The following is a 25,032-nucleotide window of genomic DNA, read 5'->3' as shown; positions in this document are numbered from 1 at the left end:
AGAATTCAACTAGTGCTTGAGGTATCAAGTTATTGAAGCCACTTTAGCTTCTTTTCACCTCGATTGACTTCACACACTCAAAATCTAGCCTCTTTCATGGTGAAAATTGCCTTTGTAAGGATGACATCATCATCCTTAGGTAATTAGTGCCCTAATAAGCCCTAACTTATAAAAGGCTTCACATTAGGACTTATTTGAAGGTTTTCCATCTCCTATTGTTGATATTATCTTTAAGAAAACCTTTTCTATGTGCTTGTATGCCTAGATACACTTTTGTTGAGTTACACCTTGAAACCCTAGGTTTCAAGAATTCTTTTTAAGGCTTAGTTTATTGTACATTTTTCCTTTTACATAAATAATTGTGCCCTAATCCATTGAAGAATTACCTTGATTAGCCATTCACATACATCACCTTGAGCCAATTGACTTAGAACATCCTTTAGGTGATAAACTGGGAAGCCTCCCATGTGGTGAAATTCTACTAAAGAGTAGGAGGTGGAGTGCTAAGGTGAAAATGGAAACAACCTCATTGTTGTATCCCAATCTTCCTCTTCCCTTGTGAGGCCTCTGACAAGGCCTACTAGATTTTAAGGCAATAGTTACATTAGAGTTTGTGATAACTGCACCAAGGGGCAAGAGGGACAACACTAAAGATGAACAATTGAAGCAAAGAAGGGGTGGTAAAAGTTCCACCTCAATCAAAGGCATCAATATTGTCTCCTACCTCGCCCCAAAGAACCCCCTGCAGAAACTGTGTCCAATCCCCGCACCTAAAATTGCTATTTCCCCAATTTTCCACCAAAAACCCTAAAAATCCCAAATCAACCCTTTGATCAGTTTACTAGCCTAAAATCAGTGTTACCCTAGTGGTTATCTCGCCCATTGAAGATCTTTATCGAGATAGACCGGAGAGAGCCCTCTCCTGCCCCGTAGGGCTAGCTACGAGGCTAAGTGGTTTGATGTTGCCTTGAGGTTTACCTTTCTCAACCTGAGGTGAAATTTCAAGCACTAACATATTGGCGACCATACTGGGGAGAACAAATTAATCGTTTGCTCATTGACGTGTTATTTCATAAGTCTTAGACGGAGCCTGAAGTTACGCCAGGTAGCCTTCGAAAACGCTCTTGTCTTACATCAGCATTAGTAGATAAACGCTGCTTCAGTCAATCTCCGTGAGCTTGTGAACGTAGCGCTTCATTGACACTTTATCCCAGTATAATTGTTAACTCTGAGCCGTTGATGATAGGTTGAGAGTTTTCACAGGCTGAATGGTTTTTCTTTCCTAGTCTTTTTGAGAAAAACAAGCTGGCTACAGATCCTAGACCCATTTTCAAATCCCATTCATCTCCAACTATTATCAAGTATTTTGAAGATCTGGACTTTGACGAAAGCTTTGAGTTGTCCCTGTTTAAAGCCAAGTCTGAAAGTGCGCTCGATTCTCTAGTCCTTGACCCTGATTTTGCAGCTGTCATTGAATTTGAGAGACACAACAAGTTGGTCGAAAATTTCATTTTGAGACATCTCCAGACACATATTCAAGCTACTACTCTTGCTGATTTTGTTGAGAATATCTCTGATCATATTGGATCCACTATCACGGCTCACGAAGAATCTTATCCTCCTTATGTTTCAATTTCGCCTATAATCACCTATCCCGAATCCACAGTCGGTTCTCCTTCTACATCCCATACCCCTCCTACTTCTCCTACCCCTCCGACTCCCCCAACTCCACAAACTACAGCTCCTCTTATTACAATCCCTGCTATCACAGCCCCTCCTCCTCATACTCATCCTACTCCCCCTCCTAAAGCAATGGCTGCCCGGTTTGCCCCACTTGCTCTTCCCCAAAATCTTCACGATATGCCAGCTGATTATCAAAGTAAAATCCCTATGTTTGATGGCACTCCACAAAGTATTTCTGCTCAGCAACATATTGACAAAATGACCACATTCTTTGATCTATATGAGATAGATGAAGAGGATGTTACCATGCGATTGTTCATGCAAACATTTGGAGGAGAAGTTAGAAAGTGGTTCAGAGGGTTGACAGCTAGAAGCATTCCCACCTTGGAAGCACTTCAGAACCAGTTTTTAGATCGATGGGAAATCAGAAAGGATTCGCTTCAGATTAATGCCGAATACAACAACCTCAAGCGTAATCCGGGTGAGTCCGTTCAAGATTACATAATCAGATTCAATACAGTTTATAATGCTATTCCCGATGATTTGAGGCCATCTAGAAAATCAGCACTTCTCAAGTTTCCGGATGGTTTTGATCCGGAGATGGCCTACTCATTGAGAGACAGAGATCCTCCTACCTTGGAGGATATGCAGAAAATTGTTGTCAGTGTTGAGGCAAACTTAAATGATAAAAGGGCAAGAATGAAGGCAGAAAAGCGAGTCACAATCAAAGAGGAAGCATCCACCTCAAATCAGCTTCTTCGTGATGTTGAACAGATAAAGAGGGCACTTGAAAATGTTCGTCTTGACAAGCCGGAACCGCAGATCCGTAATCCTAATTTCCGAGGTGCACAGCAGCAACAATATAGAATCAAGCAGCGTGAAACAAAGGCACAAGAGGTAGCAGTTCAGCAGCAAATGAAACCTCCTTTTCAGCAGAAATTTGTTAGCCAAGAATCAGAGGATGAAGGTGATACGGTGGGAGAGGAAAATCACTTCTTCACTCCTGATGATCTACCCACTTATATTACAGAAGAGGAAGAGTTGGTGAGTAATTCCATCATTCCCCAAGATGAACATTATATCTTGTCAAATGATGCAGCACTTGAAGAAGAATCCGAAGAGTATCAAAGAGGGTATTTGCATGCTTTATCAGCTCAGCAAGGTCAGCAAAGGCAATTGAGAAACCGAGTTGTTCCCATAAATCCCATCCAAAAGAGAACAGAGGCTTCGACAAAGAATGGTTCTGCTGTCCCGCAGAAAAAAGGGAAAGAAATAAGCGATCCTCCAGCAGGCCAATCATTATCAGCAAGCAAAATAGACCAGCCATCAAACGCACCAAGAGATAGAGGTGAAAAAAGAGACAATCCGGCTAAAGAAGGTGAGAAGATTTCAGCTTTCAGTTTGGAGAATGAGATTGCAAAGTTGAAGGTGTCTATTCCCTTGACGGAAATCATGAAGAACAACACTTACCGAGGCCAAATCTCCAAGATGCTGAATTTCGATCCAATGCTAGACACGGTGAATGTAGAAGATGATCAGCCGGAGCTGATCTTTGGGCCTGCTTTAAATGGTGAGTCTCCTGAAAGTGATGTTCCTCCATTCTATATCAGTTTGCGATTGCATGAGTATGTGTTGCACAATGCCATGTTTGACTCGGGAGCTTCGCATAATTTGATGCCCAAAGCGATTATGGAGAAGCTGGGACTTGACATCACAAGTATCATGATTTGTATTCGTTTGATTCCAGCCGGGTGAAATGTATTGGTTTGATCAAGGACTTGGTGGTGAGTCTAGATCAAATCCCAGCAAAGAATGTTTTGATGGACGTGGTGGTGGCGGATATTCCTCCTTGATTTGGCATGTTACTTTCAAGGTCATGGGGAGCCAAGCTCAAAGGTACACTTCAGCTCGATTTTTCCTATGCTACAACAATTCCAGTTTTTGGTCAGATGAGGAAGTTGTATCGGGAACAAAAGATGAAATACATGATCACTAGTAAGGAAAAGCCTATCAATCATCCTGTAAATTATGTACAAACAGATTTAGAATCTTTTGTTTTGTTTGCGGATAATTTCAATGAGATAGATAGTCAGTTAGTTCAAGCAGAAGATATACCAGATATTACAGAGAATTTTAGAGAAGTTTTGAGAAAGGAAAGTGAAGAAAGGTCTGCTGTCACAAATGGGCAGCAAACAGAGAATGCATCGACATCACATTTTCAGCACTTAGAAGACGATGAGGATGGTCTTTGGACCATGGATTTTGATGGCGCGGTGGGCAACGATGGTGCTGGTATAGGTGCGTGGATTCGAAGCCCATTTTCAGTTCAAAACCAAGTTCCAAGCAAGGTACGGGTATGTTCATATAAATTGGCATTTGATTGTTCAAATAATGAGGCGGAATACGAGGCTCTTATTGCTGGTCTGAAAATCCTTCGGAAGTTGAAGGCAAAGAAGATAGCGGTATATGGCGACTCCGAGTTGGTTATCAAGCAAGTGAAAGGTGAATTTCAGGCCAAACATCCTCGTATGCGAGCATATCGGAATGCTGTCCTAGATATCTTAAAACTGTTTTCAGAACATACTTTGACATGTGTGCCCCGGATTCAAAATGGTGTTGCAGATGCATTGGCTAAGGCAGCAAGTAATCTGAAAATACCCATGAATTCCAGCAATAAGTTTGAGATATATGTGAAGCATCGTCCTACAGTTCCAGATAATCAAAGGTGTTGGCAAGTTTTCCAAGATGACGAAGAAATCAAAGATTTTCTGCAAATTGAGGGTAATTTCGAAGACATCTCAATAGACACGGAAGTTGAAGGAGTAAATCAGATGGATGTGTTGCAGCTCAAGGACAATTACATTCCTAAAGGATTAATTCCTTTAGAAGAATTGTTCGATCAAGATGATGTGGCCCGCAAACCAACTTTGAGGCCAACGGAAGAAGGTGTCGAAGATGTGAATCTCGGGACAGCCGAAAATCCAAAGATGGTGAAGCTATCAAAAGCATTGTCGCCCAAGGTAAAGAAAGAATATATCAGATTGTTGTCTTCGTTTTCTAATGTTTTTGCATGGGACTATTCAGATTTGAAAACTTATGACACAAGTATCATTCAGCATACCATTCCCATAAAGCCAAATCAAAAGCCTTTCCGACAAAAGTTGAGAAGAATTAATCCTAAGTTGCTGCCATTGATCGAGAAGGAAGTCAACAGGTTATATAAGTCTGGAATCATAGTGCCAATCCGATTTTCTGATTGGATTTCCAACTTGGTGCCCGTGAGGAAAAAGACTGGCGAGATTCGTTTGTGTATAGACTTCAGAAATCTCAATAAGGTGTCGCTGAAGGACAGTTATCCGCTGCCCAAAATGGATCATATATTGCAGCGGGTAGTTGGGGCATCAAGGATGTCATTGCTTGATGGTTATTCCGGGTATAATCAAATTTTGGTACATGAAGATGACCGAGACAAGACAGCATTCACTACACCGTGGGGGACATTTCATTATGCCAAGATGCCGTTTGGATTGAAGAACGCAGGCGCCACATTTCAGCGAGCAATGGACATGGCCTTTGCTAATGAGAAGGATGTCTTTTTGGTCGTTTATCTTGATGATTTAACTGTGTTTTCTAAATCAGATGAAGAGCATTTGTATCATTTAACAATGGTGTTTCAAAAGTGCAGAAAGTATGGTATCTCGTTGAATCCGAAGAAGAGCCTTTTCGCTATGAGCGAAGGCAAGCTGCTGGGCCATATTATTTCTAAAGATGGCATTCGTATAGATCCTGCACGTGTGGAAGCAATTCAGCAGTTAGAGCAGCCCCGAAGCAAGAAGGAGATTCAGTCCTTCAATGGCAAATTGAATTTTCTGCGTCGCTTTATTCCCAATCTTGCTGAACATCTTAGAGAAATAACCAACATGCTCAAAAAGGACAGCGAGCTCAAATGGACCGAAGAGGCGGTAAAGTCTTTCAACTTGGTAAAGTTAATTTTATCTTCAGCCCCAACTTTGATCAGCCCGGATTATACACAAGATTTTATTTTATTTTCATTTGCTTCTGAGCATACGTTGGCAGCCGTGTTGATGCAAAAGAGAGATGGAGTTGAGAAGCCCATAGCTTTTTTCAGCCGCATCATAAGGGACGGAGCGCTGAATTATAATATCATCGAAAAGCAAGCATTGGCGCTAGTAAAAGCTTTGAAAGATTTCCGGGTATACATACTGAATTCTCATATTTTGGCATATGTTCCCAACGCAGCTGTTAAGGATGTCTTGGTACAAGCGGAACCGGAAGGAAGAAGGGGTAAGTGGATCGCTGCACTATTAGAGTATGATGTGGAAATTAAGCCTACCAAGTTGATCAAGGGTCAAGGTCTTGCAAAGATGATGGCTGAATCAAATCTCCATGTCCTTGACATCAATTTGATTGTTGCCTTATCCGATAAAGATGAAGAAAATTCAGCTCTACAGGTATCCGATATCTTTGTTTCCTCTCCTTGGTATGCTGATATTGTATATGTGCTTCAAAATTTGTCTTCACCCCCTGGGATGCCTAGAAACAAAGCTAGAACATTGAAGTTAAAGGCTGCCAAATTTTGCATTATCAAATCTGCACTTTATTGGAAAGACCCCGGTGGCATATTGCTGAATTGTTTAGTCGAAGAAGAAGCTAAGACAGCAGTAGAGGATTTTCATAAAGGTGACTGTGGGGGTCACTTGTTTTGGAAGACCACGGCCAATAAGATCTTAAGAGCTGGTTTCTATTGGCCTTCTTTATTTTCTGATGTATATAAAGCAGTTAAGAGTTGTCATGAATGTCAAATTTTTCAAGGAAAGCAGAAATTACAGCCGTTGCCCCTCAAGCCCATTGAAATCAGCGCACCATTTCAGCAATGGGGCTTGGATTTTATTGGTGAAATCCACCCAGCATCTTCCGGGCAGCATCGATGGATCTTAACCGCCACAGATTACTTCACGAAGTGGATTGAAGCCATTCCCACTCGGCAGGCCACGGACTCGGTAATTATTTCTTTTCTTGAGAATAACATATTATCACGTTTCGGTTGTCCACATAAGTTGATTACAGATAATGCAGCAGCCTTTAAATCGAAGAAAATGGTTGATTTTTGCTACAAATATAACATCAGCTTAGGGCATTCGACCGCCTACCATGCGCAAGGAAATGGGCTGACCGAATCTTCGAACAAATCTCTAGTGCACATCATAAAGAAATTGTTGGAAATCAATAAGAAGAGCTGGCACAAAAAGTTAGTAAATGCATTATGGGCTGATCGGGTAAGTCAAAAGAAGTCCATTGGTATGTCACCCTTTGAACTGGTTTACGGGACAGATGCAGTGTTTCCTACTTCTCTTAGTATTCCGGTAGTAAAGTTGCTTCAAGAAGCTGGTGGCGAGGAGGATCCTATGCAACGGCGAATTAGTCAAATGATTCATTTACAGCAGACACGAGAGGAGGTTCTTCAAAATTCCCTTAAGTTGTAGGAGCGCATAAAGAAAATCTATGACAAAAAATCCAAACCAAATGATTTTCAGATAGATGATGTTGTTCTGAGATGGGATGCCCGAAATGAAGACAAAGGGAAACATGGAAAATTCGACAACTTGTGGAAAGGTCCCTACAAAATTGCAGCATACCGTGGTCCAAATGCCTTTCTTCTCAAAGAAATGAATGGTGATGATTGTCTCGGTGGGTCGGTGAATGGCCGGCTGCTCAAAAGGTATCATGCTTGAGCATTTTCTGCTCTAATCACTCTCATTGTAATTACCATTTTACTTTCATTCTGCAGCAAGTGTGAACTGATCTTTCATCTTTAGTCTGGGGCCCGCGGTGAAGGCTATAATTCTGAAGATGTTGATTAGTTAGTGTGAGTTTTTTCCAGTTGTTTTAAATCAGTCTATTTTCTGCACAAAGTGAGTCTGTTTGTGTCAAAGTTTGCTCAAATTTCAGTCAATTGTCAAAGTCAATAAAGTTGTCCAAATTTGGGTCACATGTGTAAATAATGACTCCATTGCCCAATGATGATAAGGCACTGGTCTGCTCTCCCAGAGGTCTAAGGTTCTTGGTACCTCCAAGGAGCTACCATCCCCATTGGAGCCAATGTTAGAGTCGGTCTAGTAGCCCTCCATCAGCGATCAAAACTCTTTGCATTTGCATAAGTAGGTGTCTCATCAGTGTCATTTTTGCATTCCATTAGGCATGCCATAACCCTGATAGAGGAGCTGGTGCCTTTGTCCCCCTCTTGGCATTGTTGGATCAAGGTTGTTTCAGTCCTTAGACTCTTTCAAGCTTACTTGTCTTGTCTTGAAGTCAAATTCTAGGTCTAGGGTTTTGGTCAAGATTGTCTTCAAGGTCATGTCTCTGAAAGGTCAATAAGTGCCCAGCAAGCCAGAGGGATGATTTTCAAAGTATTTCTTCGAAAGATTCTATCTTGTACAGTTAAATTTCACCTTGGATTTAAAAACCCTGTTTTTAAAGCCAAGGTCATTTTTCAAAATTTTGTAAAAAAAGGCTTCAAAGGACAGCATGTAACCCTGGCTCCCTTGCCAAGATCCCTCAGATGTTATCCCTGCAAAAAGTATCGAGCAAAAGCATCAAATTAGTCAATTTCAGGATAAAAGGAAACCAAAAACATCAAGTTTATAAAGTGTCAAAGAAAAACATTATAAAATGGGTTTGGGCATGAAATTAATTCAAATCGAGGTTATAAAAGCCCAATCTCCCTCCATCGAGCCTCATTGTGCATCTAAGTCACTTGCAAGAGAGATTGGGCGAGAGATTGGACGAAGTTTTTGAGCTGGACAGGCGCGCGACCCGTCAGACCAGGCGCGCGACCCGTCAAAGGCGCGCGACCCGTTGAGCGCCCTCCGACAGTGCAAATTTATAACGGGCGCGACCCGTCAGTGGCGCGCGACCCGTTGGGTGAGGTGCGCGACCCGTCAGCGCCCTCCTTATAAAACCGCCTGCAAATTTCACCAAGGAGCCACAAAATCGCCGGATTGTGTGAGGTAGGCCCTCAAGCTTAAAAATTTGTTGCTTGTTATGGTTAAAAGAAATCATGAGTACATTTTCAAAGATCTCCATGTGCAAGAGAAAAGCTCCATGTTGCTGTAGTTTGAAATTGTTAAAGTGACTAGGGTTTTATGATGTTTTAAGGTATTCCCTTGTAATCATTTTTTTCCCCATTCCCATTTCTTTTTCATTGACATTCCATGTAAATTTCCCTTGCAAAATTAGTGAAAAGCCCTAAACCCTACCCCTCTTCCCTAACAAGTAAAAATCAAACCCTAACATTCCCCTCGTGCTCCTTGTCCCCTTGAAACAGCATTTTAATCAGCATTTTACCAAGCAGAAACAACAGTACATTTCAGCCACTTTGCTCCTTAAACAATGTCAGAAACCGAAACCAGTTATGAGCAAAGTGATGACCATGCATCAGCTTCAGAGTTTGAGGAACAGAGGAGGCCTCATAAGGGTGGAAAGGGTGGTCATCATAGGAGAGAGGAGCCCACTTCTTTGACAGATTTACAGGCTTGTCCTATGGCAGTCTCATGTTTCCGGTATATGTCTTGTTATGAGTTTTGCGAGAGGATCTCTCGGATTCAGCATCACAGAGAGTTGGCTCGCCTATTTGTTTTACATTTGCATGATGGACATGTGAACCTTGCTGGGGTGGATTTTACATTGACACCCGAGATGATTGCTCAAGCCACAGGGATACCGAATGTCGGGGAGGTGTGGAACAAGCGCAGGATGTTGGACAGTGTTCAGTTTGAGCCTTTCATTAGACCTGCATTCATGAGACATTTGACGGGTGTATTTCCCTTCAGATTTTTGAGGAGTGAGTTTGCTCCCATGATGAGGCTTATCATGCTCTTTTTCACCTGTGAGGGCAGATTTTCACAGATATATTCGTACCATATTCGCCTATTGATGCATTTCACACGGGTACGGATGATGAACATCCCTATTTTCATGTGCCAGAACATTGAGAGGATGGTGCCTTTGATGCAGAGGAAGAGCCCAGCTCAGCAGTATAGGAGCCTCTATCATTACGGTTTGATTCAGCTTGTGGTCAGACATCAGTTGGCTCAGCAGGGCATCACATGGGAGGAGTTCATCTCTCGTGAGTTCTTTACAGCACCACCACCACATCCGGAGATTGTTCATGAGGAGGGAGGACCATCACAGCAGCATGATATCCCCGGGACTAGCCATGTCAGCTCTCCTCCGCTTGTCACTTATCAGAGAGGCCAAAGGGCCTTATTTGCAGCAGCTCGGCGAGTATTTTCTCCACATCAGGTGGAAGGGGTCTCGCCTTCTTCATCAGCTCAGCGAGTGTTATCTCCACAGCAGGTGGAAGGGGCCTCGTTTTCTTCAGCAGCACAGGCAGCACAGAGGGGCAAGCAGCCCAAGATTGATGAGGGGCCATCAGGTGTTCCAGATATAGAGCTTATTGATCTTGATGTCAGTTCTCCTAGCCTAGAGTCGAAGGAGATCATTCAGCACCTTAGAGCTGAAAATGATGCATTGCAGAGGAGATTAGAGGGGGCACAATGGACAATCTCATATCTAGAGCAGCGCAACAAACAGTTGGAGGATGAGCAAACTCTTGATGAGTTGTGGAGGATTCGTAGTGACCGCAACTTGAATCGAAGAAGACCCGGTGATCTATTGCCCGCTGAGCGAGAGTCTATGCTTATCCAGCTCAATGCTCATTTGGAGAGGCTGTTGGCCAAGGCCAACCAAGATAAGGAATTGCTTAGAAACATGAAGAATCATTATTGGGCACGGATGCACGTGTACAAGGCAAAGATGAAGGTGCTCCAAAGGCGGTTGGTCAAAGCACAAAAACGGAGAAGAAGGCCCGATCCCCTCCACATCTTGGCCGAGGCTTCCTTGAAGGAGCAAGGCACTAAATAGTTCAGCCCCAGCACAAATTCCAAGAAATTTTGAGCATTTTGGGTGATTTTTGGTTTTTAAAGCAAAAAACAGGTTTTTCCGCTTGACGGGTCTCACCCCCCGCGCGACCCTTTCACTTGGCAACTCTATTTTGCAAAAACTCGGCATTTCCAGATTTGTCATGAAAAGTTACACATGCTCATCCATTGCCAAGAGATTTTATGAAGTTTTGGGCCTCCTAAAAGTAAAAAAACAAGCAAAAAATGACTTTCTGCCACATTTTTGACACACAGAAAGCAGTCTTGGGAGATTGCAATTTTGGAAGGGCAAATGACAACCAAATTCAAAAATTCCAGTTGGTTTGGAAAGTAGACTCACAGACCTTTCCAACAAGCCTACTCTTGCCTCATTTGGACACCTGGAAGTGCCCCAAAAGTGCTCTCAAAGGCGCGCGACCCGTCAGGATTTGGCGCGCGACCCATCAGACAAATTTCATAATTTTTCACTTACAGCTCATGGATTCGCCCAGCTATTACTAGTTTTGACTTTTGATGGGGTTTTTCACCCTCTTTGATGTAATTTATGTATTTTCATGTTGATGTGACACTTATTTACCTATTCTAGAAGATTCATTCATGAAATAGCTTGTATTTAATGAATGAATTGGTTTCCTAGTTTATAGAGGCAAGTTGTTTTGACTGCCTAGTTTTCAGTGCTTAGTTTAGAATTGGTTGAAACAGCTCCTAGGATAGTGAGCTCGACCCCTAGAGGCAGGGAAAGATGTTAGATGATCTATATTATGTACTCTCTTGCTCATTTTCATGGTTGGACTCTTGAGGGAGAAGCTATCATTGTATTATTCACTGTATCTCTGCAATTTTTGGCTAAGGAAGACCAGGGTTTTGCAGTGCTTTTTGGGATTCTTGTGGTTACATGTATTGATGGTGTGTTTCTCTATGTACTTGTAAGTGTGTTATGTGAATCATTTCCTTTCTTTCCTTCTGCACATTAAGCAAATGAAGTGTTAAAGTAGAACTCATGTCTGTCATGCTCTGCTTTTAAGTTTGTTTAATTTCAATGTTTTCTATTGTTTAAGGAGAATTCAAAGTTATTGTTTGCTCTCCTTAACTCCTCATCTGTCATTCCTAATCATCCACCTCAATCAAAGGCATCAATACTGTCTCCTACCTCGCCCCAAAGAACCCCCTGCAGAAATTGTGTCCAATCCCCACACCTAAAATTGCTATTTCCCCAATTTTCCACCAAAAACCCTAAAAATCCCAAATCAACCCTTTGATCAGTTTACTAGCCTAAAATCAGTGTTACCCTAGTGGTTATCTCGCCCATTGAAGATCTTTATCGAGATAGACCGGAGAGAGCCCTCTCCTGCCCCGTAGGGCTAGCTACGAAGCTAAGTGGTTTGATGTTGCCTTGAGGTTTACCTTTCTCAGCCTGAGGTGAAATTTCAAGCACTAACAATTGGAAGTGATAGACATCCTATAAAAGTAGGATCTCTCCATTCATTTGTTCATAATCATCTTTGTGGCTATCAGCCTCCTTAGAGAGAGCTCAACTTATACTTTGTATTTCGCTACTTGCGGAGATGTGATATTTTGTGGAGCTATTACTATTGGAGACTAGTTTGTATATCTGAGACATCTTTTTGGGTTTGAAAGAAGGCAATTTATTGGAAAATTTGTTAGTATTATTGCATATCATATACGATATTACATGATTGCTAAGGTTTTTCTATTATTCCTTGTCTAAATGCAAATTTGTTGAAAAATCTTCTTGGTAAATTATTCCATGTTAAATTTATTTTCAATGAATTCTGTAGAATAATTCCTAGAGAGATTTATTCTTGTTAATTTCTCCCCCATAAAAATATAGTTAGGGATTTCAAGTGAAAACTAGTGTTTTCTCCTTTACTCCAGGAATGAATTTGATATCTCTTAAAGTTAGCCCCTAAGACTCCATCACCCAAGCAGGGAAAGCCACTAGGATCCTTGTGCTGGTCAAAAACTCTTTGTAAATTTTATCCTTTTATTTCGTTTCTAATTTCCTAAGTCCTTTAAGGCAAGTCACTAGGGCTAGGGCAAGGGTCGAATTCAACCAGGGATTGAAGAATCAGGTCACTGAAGCCACTTGAGCCCGTTTTCACTTTTATTGACTTAACACACTCAAAATCCAACCTCATTCATGGTGAAAATTGCCTTTGTAGGGCTAACATCATCAACCCGAGGTAATTAGTGCCTTAGTAAACCCTAAACTTATACAAGGCTTCATCTTAGGGCTTGGAAGCAACTAATAGGGTTGATCATCTAGCCACCTCTGCAAAGGTAGGCAACACTTTTATGGGACATGGTCTTGTTAGATATTTGAAGGTGATCCTGATTTGAAGTATTATTATGCCCTTAACAATTATGTAAGGTCCACTTAAATGAATATATGGTTATTGCCTCTAGTGTGTGGGTTATTTCACTTGAGTTTGAGATAGTTTTGCTAGGCGTTTTTGCACAGAGAAACTGAGGCCTTAAGGGAAAACTATTCCACTCCTACTCCACATAATACCTAGGCCATACTACTCTTCCAAAGAGCATGATGACCTTGCAAATGCAACGTTTCCTTGCTACAGTAGATCATTGAAAAATTTCATGATATTGGCTATTGATAGATACCCCATAGCACCCTCTGATGCCATAATGTTGATCTCATCTTTCTTGGGACTAACTATTCTTGATGACGTACCTAGTGGACCCAGCACACGTCAAGGTTGGCCTTGAGACTACTTGATGGGCATGCGTTGACTTGGAAGCCAAACAATGGTGATCATCCTTAGGATGGTTAGAGAGGGCTTGTATTACCTCATGGAGCCCCAACGCTGGAGAGAGAATACACTACGATGTCTAGATGACACCCATGGAGATGAAGCAGGGCACCTAGAGCTATCTTTTGGATGCATGGATATATTTTGAGGCTTGATTTGATGATACTTCCTCAAATTAAGGTTGATAATGATGCTTAGAGACACATCAAGCCTTTGCATTGCACTTTTGGAGCAATTTTAGCCCTAAAAGCACATCACATCATGCATAGAGAGGCCTTGTGGCTCACAAGTGTGGGCAAATGTTCGTTTATTTTATTTTGTTGAGCTATTTGGTTGGCTTGTAATGCATTTGCTCTATGTATACTAAAAATTAAATTTCTTTAGGGGATTTTAGTTAGATTATTGGAAGTGATAAACCTTCAATAAAAGGAGGATCACTCCATTCATTTGTTCATCAGCATCTTTGCAGATTTTGGCCTCCTTATAGAGAGCTCGACTTAGCCTTTGTATTTCGCTACTTGTGGAGATGTTGTCTTCATGGAGCTCTTGCTATTGGAAATCAGTTTTTGTATTGGAGACATATTTTTGGGGTTGAAAGAAGACAATTTCAAATTGTGAGTATTATTGCATATCATTTATGGCTTTACACGTGGTGAAATATTGCTAAGGTTTGTCTATTGTTTCTTGTATAAATGCAAAATTTTGTTGGAAAATATTGGTAAATTATTGTGTGTTAAATCCATATTCCTTGAATTCCCTATAATACCTCCTAAAGAGCTTTCTTCTAGTTAATTTCTCCCCTCATAAAAAGATAGCTAGGGTTTGCAAGTGAAAACTAGGGTTTTCTCCCTTACTCCATGCATGAATTTTATATCTCTTAAAGTTGGCCCTTAAGACTCCATCACCCAAGTAGGGAAAGGCACTAGGATCCTTGGGATGATCAAAATTGTTCGAAAATTTTATCATTTTCTTTCTTTTATAGTTTCCTAAGCCCTTCAAGGCAAGGCACTAGGACTAGGGCAATGGTAGAATTCAACTAGTGCTTGAGGTATCAAGTTATTGAAGCTACTTTAGCTTCTTTTCACCTTGATTGACTTCACACACTCAAAATCTAGCCTCTTTCATAGTGAAAATTGCCTTTGTAAGGATGACATCATCATCCTTAGGTAATTAGTGCCCTAATAAGCCCTAACTTATAAAAGGCTTCACATTAGGACTTATTTGAAGGTTTTCCATCTCCTATTGTTGATATTATGTTTAAGAAAACCTTTTCTATGTGCTTGTATGCCTAGATACACTTTTGTTGAGTTACACCTTGAAACCCTAGGTTTCAAGCATTCTTTTTAAGGCTTAGTTTATTGTACATTTTTCCTTTTACATAAATAATTGTGCCCTAATCCATTGAAGAAGTACCTTGATTATCCATTCACATACATCACCTTGGAAGCCTCCCATGTGGTGAAATTCTACTAAAGAGCTGGAGGTAGAGTGCTAAGGTGACAATGGAAACAACCTCATTGTTGTATCCCAATCTTTCTCTTCCCTTGTGAGGCCTCTCACAAGGCCTGCTACATTTTAAGGCAATAGTTACATTAGAGTTTGTGATAACTGCACCAAGGGGCAAGAGGGACAACACTAAAGATGAACGATTGAAGCAAAGAAGGGGTGGTAAAACTAACTGAAATAGAAAATGAATGGGGTGAGAATTGATAGATATGGAGCTTAAATAGTGAAGGCAAGAACAAAAAGGTGATGATGCTAGTGTTGAAATTGGAAAGGCAAGAGTCAAGTGGAAGGAGGCATTGGATGAATGGTTGAACTTTTCCTATAGCTGCAGTCTATAGGATATGACAACCAATCCCAATGTCCTTTTTAGGCAAAGTAGACTCATGGTGATTGGTCCTAGCCAAGGAGAATCCATCTCGAGTCGGGCCCTACCCGAGACGACGATCTAGATAGACCCATTAGTAGTGATTTCACCTAGGAAATGGGCAACCAAAAGGAAACAAAGAGAGAGGATATACAAGGAGTTCTTTCCCTAGTAGATTAGGAAGGAAAGGAGTAGAAAGGAGGAGTTGATGAGCAAAAGTATGAATAGGGGTGCTGGTAATTTCTTGAGAAGCCCTAAGGATGAGAGGCCTAGGGTTGTCTCACAATGGTCCCATACCAAAACTAAGCTTCACTCAACTTGGTAAATCATATTAATTATGGAAACCTTGAGGCTAGCATAATCCACAAGGCACTAGAGAAAGGTTAGGACTAGAAAGAAAGGCTTTCCTTCAGCATTCAATAGGCAAGGGAAAGAGAAGAAGAGTAGGGTGGAAATCGTCATGGGGAATGAAAAGGCAAGAGAGGGGAATTAACGGGGTGGCTCAAGTTGGTTAGGGTAGGTGCAAATAGGAAGAGAAACCCCATGGAAAGAAAGAGGGAGAAATGGCATAGAGAAACTATCATAAAACAAGAATGATGAACAAGGGTATAGGAGATAGAAGCATATTTTGACTATGTTTGAGAATAGTTCAAAACTAATGAGAAGGTCAAGGACGGTCAAAATTGATGAGGCTAATAATTGAGTCTTAGGTAACTTCATTTAGTGGAAACCCTACAAAATATACCAAGATGAGGGTGTCCAGACTCCAAATCAATGAGGTCAAGTAGACAATCAAAAGATAGGTGAGTAATTTTTGGGAAATGACAATAGGGAAGGGTACTAGTTCAATTAGGGTTTTAATACTAATTAAATGTGTAATATTCCTAATTCGAAAATAACAGTAAATACCAAAAACATGAACTAGGAACTACAATTAAAATTAAAGTCCAAGCACCCAAATTAGAACACCATAGAAAATAAGCAGAATAACTGAGCCATTATATTAATCAATGGGAATCTGAGTACATAACGTGTAAGAACAATGGAACCTGGGCTTACTATGCAAGCTATGCAAACCAATGTTGCACACATCGCGATCGGGATTTAATCGGCGCCGGGAAAAAATCGGAAAAATCGTTAAAATCGGGAAAAAATCGGGAAAAAATCGGAAAAAATCGTTTGGCACAAAAATATTCATTTTTTTTCATTTTTTTTCAATTTTTTTAATATCTAAACCATCTACAACATAAAATAAATACATTGACACATAAATATGATAAAAAAACTAATATATAAGATGTTCAATATCATTTCTAGCGCTAAAATCACACATAACATTGAATCATGTCCTGAATAGTAAGTCCTGAGTCCCAAGTCCAACTCAGCCTCAAAATATCAACAAAAAATATGATAATGTATCTCATCATGTCATAATGTCATATACAATAAAATGAAAGTCTAATCCTATTGATTTCCTCTGCCCCTCTTGCGAGAATATGGCACAGCTTTCTCTTTCCCTCTAGATGTAGAAGCTGGTGCCTGTGGTGGTGGAAATGGCAGTGGAGTCTGACGTGCTCTAGAAGCTGAAGAACTAGTAGTAGCAGCTACAAGAGGCTGAGGTGGACGGAGACCACGTCCTCTACTGGTGGTAGTGGTAGCCCGGGTAGCCCGGGTAGGCGGTGTCACCTCCTCCTCCTGCTCCTCCAACTCCTCCTCCTCCTGCTCCTGCTCCTGCTCCTGCTCCTCCTCCTCCTCCTCCTCCTCCCCCTCCTCCTCCCCCTCATCCTGCACTAACCAATCCTCAGTGGGATCCATGAGAGGCCTCTCGGTCTCAACCCTCCATTCAGCAGTGGTGTCAATCCCATCCAATGAGATGGCTTCCGTATCAGGTGTCTTCTCTAGTTGTTTCACCCACAATCGAAGATTGTAGTAGACATAGACCATGTCATTAAGTCTATGGGACTCCAACCTGTACAAAGTTCATGAAATAATAAATTAATAATTAATATTATAAAAAAAATATTGTTTAAAACTTTAATGAATTCAAAAATTTATTTGGAAATTTGCAATATTTTAAATGTTTAAGTGTTAACCTATTGCGCTTCTTGTTGTGTATTTTTTCAAATACACTCCAATTGCGCTCACATCCCGAGGAGCTGCATGTTTGGCTGAGGATGCGCACGGCAAGATTTTGCAAAAGGGGTACTCTGCCACCATACATCTTCCACCATGCGTCTACAACAAAATTACAAAGAAAATTTTAAATAAACATAAGAAAAAAATGGAATTTGAAGAAACAATGAAATTTGAAACAAAGTTACAAAGTACATACTACAAACTAAAAAATACCTGGGATTTTAACCGTCCTATCATTGATAGCCATCTCAAAGCCAAATGTGCCACCTGACAACTTATATTGCTCAATTTGTCTAGAGACCTCCATACGTTCTTCTGGAGTTTTCACCATCTTCTGGACACAGGTTAATAATCCTTCCACGACCTCAACATCAAAATTAAACCCACATGCATAAGAAAATGCAGGGTTCAGGAAAAGGCCAGCAGCATGAATGGGACGATGGAGTGTGTTGTTCCATCGCTCATCAATGACCTTCCATAGAAGGAGTTGTCTCTGGAACCCATCATCTCCCTTGTCATCATAGTAGGACCGAATGGCTTCTTTGGCCCTATCCATGGCTTCATACAAATAGCCCATTGCGGGCTTCTCACCATCTACCAACCGAAGAACCTTTACCAAAGGTTCTGTGACAGCGCACACCTCCTGCACTCCCGCCCAGAAGTCTTCTTGGTATGAAACAAGTCTGCAGACGGCCTCTCCTTCTGGTTTGCGGCTCATTGGCGAAGAACGCCACTCCTCTGAAACAAACATTCTCTTCAAATCCCACATAGAATTCAAGAGGGATTGAAGAGATATGAAACTCGTCGCAAACCGTGTAATGGCGGGGCGCACCAACTCTTTGTTGTTGGTGCATTTTCTCATCAAGCTAAGCACAGATGTGTGATTGTAAATAAATTTTGTGATGGTTTTTGATGAGTCAACAGCCTCTTTGACAAAGGGAATTTTCCCTATGTCCTCTAACATCAAATCAATACAATGGGCAGCACAAGGTGTCCAAAATAAAGTAGGATGCCTGTCCATAAGCAATCTACCAGCAGCAACATAATTTGCAGCGTTGTCCGTTATGACTTGGACAACATTTTCTGCACCCACCTCCAAAATAAACACATCCAGCAAATCACATAAATTTTTTGCATCTTTGATTTGATGAGTTGCATCAACAGATTTGATAAACATAGTCCCCAAGGGACAACTAACCAAGAAGTTTATAAGGGTTCTCCCCTTTTGGTCAGTCCAACCATCTGACATAACAGTGCATCCTGTTTGTGCCCATGATGCCCTAAAATCCTCCAATCTTTGGGTGCAGTCACGCTTTTCATCTTGAAGAAGCCGGCCTCTGAAATCATGAAGAGAAGGGAGTTTGTACCCCGGGCCAACACTGGCAACAGCATCAAGAGTAGGTTGGAAAAATGGATTATTCCTTATAATGCTGAAAGGAATATCACTCCAGAGGAGAAATTTTGTCATCAACTTGTCAGCTTTTTCTTTTTCAGTTCTTTTCATCATTGAACCGATAGTTGGTTGTGAACCAGGTGTGGTTCGAGGAACAAAATATGATGATGCAGCAAACGGATTGACTGACGCTGCAGTAGAACCTGTGCCACTTGGCCCACTTCCTTCAACTGACCTTCTTAGTTGCCTTTTGAGTTCTTCTTTGGCGTCTCTAGTGTGCTCTAATTCTCCCAATGCTCTCATGGCTTTTTGGATAATTTCAGCATTTGTCTTTAGACAGGGCCCCACATCACGTCCAGGGATTTGTGCAAGGTGGAACTTCAACCTGTACAACCCCCCGAATATTTCCTTTCCACACAACTTGCAAATCAAGTTTTGTCTATCATTCGGAGTTTTAGGGTCACCATATTCCCAGAAAGGATCAAATTTCCTTGGCATGTTTGTTTTTGAATTTTGAATTTGCAAACCTATGGAAAAATAAGGATTAGGAAATAGGAATTTAGGATTACATAAATGATAATAGTAAATAGTAAATACAAATTACAATTTAGCATTTGCAAAATTACAAGCTAATTATTTCCAAAATCCCAATTTGAATTTCTAAACCCAAAAAACAATGAAAAATCAAAAAAAATAAACAATGTTTAAAGAAAATGAGAAAATAAAAATCAAAAATTGGTTCTCATAGTCATAACAAATAACCCATCCCAAATCAATGAAAAATTTCTAAAAATTCTTTAAAAACAATGAAAAACAAAGTTTTTAGAGAACCAAAACAAAAAAAAATTAATCTACATACCTGGTTTATGGACAAATTCGCGATCTTGGCTTGGATTCCTCCTAAAATCGGCTCCCACAAGCGACGGCAACCCTCTCCCTCCCTTCTTCTCCTTCTCCTCCTTCTCCTCCGCGGCGGACTGCTGAATGAATAAACAAAAAATCGATTTTACATATAAAACCCCCGCTGCCCGCGCCTCCCGCGATTTTTTCCTTAAAAATCGCGATTTTTTCGAAAAAATCGCGATTTTTTCGATAAAAATCGTTAAAAAAAATTTCCGCCGATTTTTTGGATAAAAATCGCGATTTGAATCGGCATTTTGAAAAAATCGCGATTTTCCGATTTTATCGCGATTAAATCGCGATGTGTGCAACACTGATGCAAACCCCAGGTGAAATCTCGCTGAGCCAACTACTGAAATGGCTCCAAAATGATAATGCACACTACCCAGAAAATCTGTTATAGGCTGCCAAATGGAACTAGTTGTCCTACTCAAAATAATGCCCAAAATGCTCTAAAATAGCAACCGCAAGCTCCTCTCCTCCAACTCGAAAATACCCAGAAAAGATTTGGCCTCTCTCTAAGCCAAAGTCGAACATACAAAATGGTGCAAATTCCTCAGCTAACCAGTAATTCGCACTACTATAAGAATGAGGATTTTATGCCAGAATATCGTCCAAAAAATTCTGTAACTCCAAGCACAATACCTACGGAGCTAGAGCCTCTAGGACTGAGTCTTGCCTTCCCATCATGGAATAAGGCCTCAAACCTCTTCTTCTCGATCATCCAGACAAATATCACGCTATATCTAAGTCCTAGAGGCTGGTAAAAACAGTCCATCCTGGACCCCCATCACTTGTCCTGTCTCCATCCTGAATGGCACATCTCCTGATCCTCGTATCTCCTTTTGACTCTTGTCGCACAACACCATGTGAAACTTCGAGTGCCATTCAGCTAGAGTCTTGAAAACCTCTTGTGACACTATCATATGTTTCGATGCACCACTGTCCACATATCATCCATCTTCATTGATAGTACCTTGCGAGAAATTAGAGATCGTAGCAAAGTCCTCCTCTTCCAACCTCCTCGTGACAACATCTATCTTAGCAAAGGTGGCAACACTGGCGACCTGCTTCCCTTTCTTCTCGTCATCTGCTGTCTTCTTCTTCATCGGACATCTCGATGAAAAATGACCCATCTCACCACTTAAAACACTTGACTTTACTCAAGTCCTTCTTCTGCTTACCCTTCATTCGTGCTGCAAATGACACGTCATCATCGAAAGTCTTCTTCTTTGGTTGAAGATCCTCGTCTCGCAACTCTCCCACAACTTATTCTAGTCTAGCAATGATCCCCTTTATGAAGGGCTTCCATTCCTTGATGAACCCTTTCAAAGCAATCCTCACCATATCACAATCTGAAATAGGCACACCGACAACAACAAGCTCATCTTTGAACTGAGACAATCTCATCAGCTACGAAGTCACTCCTTCACCCTGTATCATCTTAGTGGACTTCAACTTATCCTCCAATACTAGTACCCGGTTCTCATTCTAATTCTGGAACAAATTCTGAAGATCCATCCACATCTCATGTGTAGTGTCCTTCCCGGAAAAATGATCCTTTCCTTCCATGGACTATAGTTGGACAACCCATCCAACCTGTCGTCATACCAGAGACCAGCCTGCAAATTCGACATTGTAGTGAGCCCTTCACCTACAATGTGACCAACTTCCTCTTAAGTTGTACTTTGTTGTGGATTCTGATGATTCACTGTCTTCCAAATTAACTCAGGCACGCTCTGATACCATGTTGAATTTCCACGACCTTGGGTCTAGGATAGAATCTTAGAATCTCTGACGCTACCAAACCAAGAATCTCAATAGAACTACTTTGCACAACGGAAAATATAAAGCAGTAAATCACACCTGCACAAGTATAGACAACGTTTCACAAAATATTGTATAAATATGTTCAACCCAATATTCGTTATATTAAACCGATCTGAATAATACATCAGTCTAGGGAATACAAGATGCAATGACAATCTCACTGCAATCTCTTGGTCGTATCTCATCTTGCCAGTCCTTTGCTCTAGTCCATCAAAGGAAAACACATAGAGTGTCCAGGAGGGTTGCCACCTATGACTACTACAAGTCGCTTCTTCTACAATGAACACAGGCTGATCCAATCTACTCTTCTAGGCTGGATAACACCTGAGCTCCAATCTACCAATCTAGAAGTCACTTTCGTCCATCAAAGTGTTGCACATTAGGCTCCAATATTCACCCAACCTTCAATTGTCATCATTTCTTTACTGCTTATCAAGGGCTACTTTGGGTAGCCAACACACTGCCCTCCACCAATCCAATGGCACCCAATCCTCCACTAAAATATCTGCTCCTAGGATAGGCTTACATCCACCAAGATAAGATCTCCAAACGGCTCCCACTGGCTGCAATAATTCTGCCCACACTAGGACACGATCCCCAACATCAAATCAACCTAAAACACATCATAACATACCTTTGTTTAAGGACTATTCTACTGCAATATGAATATGGTCCTAGTTAGGGCTGATAACACATTGTTGTAGCCCCTTATCTTACCTTCCAGACCTCCTCCAAGGCTACGGTCTTGCTATCCCTTGCACCTTGTGTTTAGGACTGCATTCTATGAAGAGTCTTAGCTTAGGTTAGGCCTCCCATCCCTCTCCTAACTGCACAAAACTCCTCCATATATATGCGGCACCCTACAACAGCCCTTAACACCCTTAAATTAGGCCTTTCGCCCCCTACAAGGAGACTAACCTTTGCGGCCCTCAAACAGAGGTATCCTGGAAAAAATCCGCACTTCAAACAACCCTTATAACCCATCTCTTTTCTGCGGTTGCTCCTGCAATAAACTCGGATCTGTGTTGATGGTGAAACATGCCCAAAACAACCCTAAAACCTCCATGTCTTGTCCTCCTTTGCGTGCAGCCAACTCAAAGATGAAATGATGATGATTTGATGTTCTTGGATGAGTAAAAATGATCACATTCACCTTGTATTTATAGACTTTACAAGGGCTCCACAAATTTGTGGAAGGGACATGTCTCTTGGACCAATTTGACTCAAGCCTACATGACTTGATTGTCCAATAATTAATTGTCAACTTCAAAAATTCATAACTCATCAAGGACATCTCAGAATTTGACGATTCTTGAAGCGTTGGATTCTCCTCATTATCCTCTATCATCTCCATCCATCACATGTCCAAAATGCCTCATGGTTTAGGCCAAACCTCGATGGGTGCAAAACCACAACCTTGGGATCTAAGCCCACAAATGACTTTATGGTGATCCAACCTCCAAACCACAAACCCTAGGGCTTGGAGTACCTCCCAAGCTACTCAAAAATCAACACTCCCTCTTAGAGAGGGAGGTACTTCCAAGACTAGGAAGTAACTCATCGTCATCATCACTACTCGCAACACTCGCCCAACTCTTGGCACTCACCACTGCAACAATCCTTGTAGCATGAACTACGCCTCTCTCGGAAGAGTCACTGTTACTGGAAGCATCCTAGTTCTTCTTCTTCTCCTGTATTGCTTTCCAATCCCTCCATGATTCCTTCTTGGAAGATGTGGAAGCACCCTTCCTCCCCACTAACCATGCGCTCTTCTTTGGATACAGAGACTCCCTCTGAATTTGCAAACTCCTACTAGAACGCGACTCCGTTTAAGCCTTTAAAATCTGGACCTTCTTCTCTGGAACTTGTACCTGCCCCTCAAAAGCCTACACCTGCAACTGCTTCTCTGGAACTTGCACCTGGTCTGCTTGCTTCTTCTTCGCATGTTCCATAGGCTTGCCCGTCAACTTGTATAGACCATGCTCTCTAACTCCAAGCACAATACCTGCGGAGCTAGAGCCTCTAGGTCTGAGTCTTGCCTTCCCATCCTGGAACAAGACCTTAAACCCCTTCTTCTCAATCATTGAGACAGATATCACGCTATATATGAGTCTTGGTACAAACAATACATCCTAGACCCACATCACCCATCCTATCTCCATCATGAATGGCACAACTCCCAATCCTCGGATCTCCTTCTAAATCCTATTGCCCAACACCATGTGCAACTTCGAGTCCCGTTCAGCTAGAGTCTCAAAAACCTATTGTGACCTCGGCATATGTTTCGACGCACCATTGTCCACATACCATCCATCCTCATTGATAGTACCCTGCGAGAAATGAGAGATCATAGAAAATTCCTCCTCTTCCAACATCTTGTTGAGAGCATCTATCTCAGCAGACGTGACAACACCGATGAACTGCTTCCCTTTCTTCTTCTCGTCATCTCCCATCTTCTTCCTCTTCATACATCTCGACGAAAAATAACCCACCTCGCGACAATTAAAACACTTGAATTTACTGAAATCCTTCTACCGCTTACCCTTCATTCGTGCTGTAAGTGCCACATGATCATCGAAAGTCTTCTTCTTTCGATGAAGATCCTCGTCTCGCAACTCTTCCTGAATGAAGTCGTCCCACAACCTATTCCAATCTGGCAGCTTCTCTCTGGCAACAACCCGCTTGATGAAGGGCTTCCATTACTTGGTGAACCCTTTCAAAAAAATCCTCACCATATCAGAATCTGAAATAGTCACATCGATGGCAGCAAGCTCATCTTTGACCTGAGACAATCTCATCAGATACGAAGTCACTCCTTCACCCAGTATCATCTTGGTGGACTTCAACCTATCCTCCAATACTAGTACCTGGTTCTCGTTCTTATTTTGGATCAAATTGTAAAGAGCCATCCACATCTCATGTGCACTGTTCTTCCCAGACAAACAGGGTATTAGGGGATCCTTCACACCATCAAGGATGATCAATCTCACCCTCGTATCCAAATCCTCATACACTTCCAGCTCCTTTGGGTCAGTTGGGTTCATGATGGCTTTCTCGGCAAACTCCCATATCATTTTTACCTGCAAGACCAACTTGATCCTTTCCTTCCATGGACTATAGTTGGGCAACCCCTCCAACCTGTCCTCATACCGGAGACCAGTGTGCAACTTCAACATTGTAGTGAGCTCTTCACCTACAATGTGACCAACTCCCTCTTAAGTTGTACTTCGTTGTGCACTCTGATGATTCACTATTTTCCAAAGTAGCTTAGACACGCTCTGATACGATGTTGAATTTCCACGACCTTGGGTCTAGGATAGAATCTTAGAATCTCTGACGCTACCAAACCGAGAATCTCAACAGAACTACTTTGCATAGCGGAAAATATAAAGCAATAAATCACACATGCATAAGTATAGACAACTTTTTACAAAATATTGTACAAATATGTACAACCCAATCTTCGTGTTA

The 25,032-nt window shown here is 41.5% G+C and overlaps 1 protein-coding gene across 1 annotated transcript; it reads right to left on the bottom strand.

Moving 5' to 3' along the window:
• Positions 1–16,576: 16,576 nt before the first annotated feature.
• On the bottom strand, positions 16,577–24,635 carry LOC149260404 (uncharacterized). Its single transcript, XM_089458738.1, has 4 exons — positions 24,429–24,635; positions 17,652–18,531; positions 17,396–17,537; positions 16,577–17,271 (listed from the first exon to the last, which is right to left on the bottom strand). The coding sequence occupies exons 1-4, from the start codon at positions 24,633–24,635 to the stop codon at positions 16,767–16,769; spliced, it is 1,734 nt and encodes a 577-aa protein (XP_089314864.1). The 3' UTR covers positions 16,577–16,766.
• Between the last annotated feature and the right edge of the window lie 397 nt (positions 24,636–25,032).

This window comes from Pinus tabuliformis, chromosome 6 (assembly GCF_031772625.1).
Source record: "Pinus tabuliformis cultivar Carrire ecotype Pingquan chromosome 6, CPIR1, whole genome shotgun sequence".
Taxonomy (NCBI): domain Eukaryota; kingdom Viridiplantae; phylum Streptophyta; class Pinopsida; order Pinales; family Pinaceae; genus Pinus; species Pinus tabuliformis.
The sequence above is the reverse complement of the archived record's forward strand: the minus strand, read 5'-3'. Positions and strand labels throughout refer to the sequence as shown.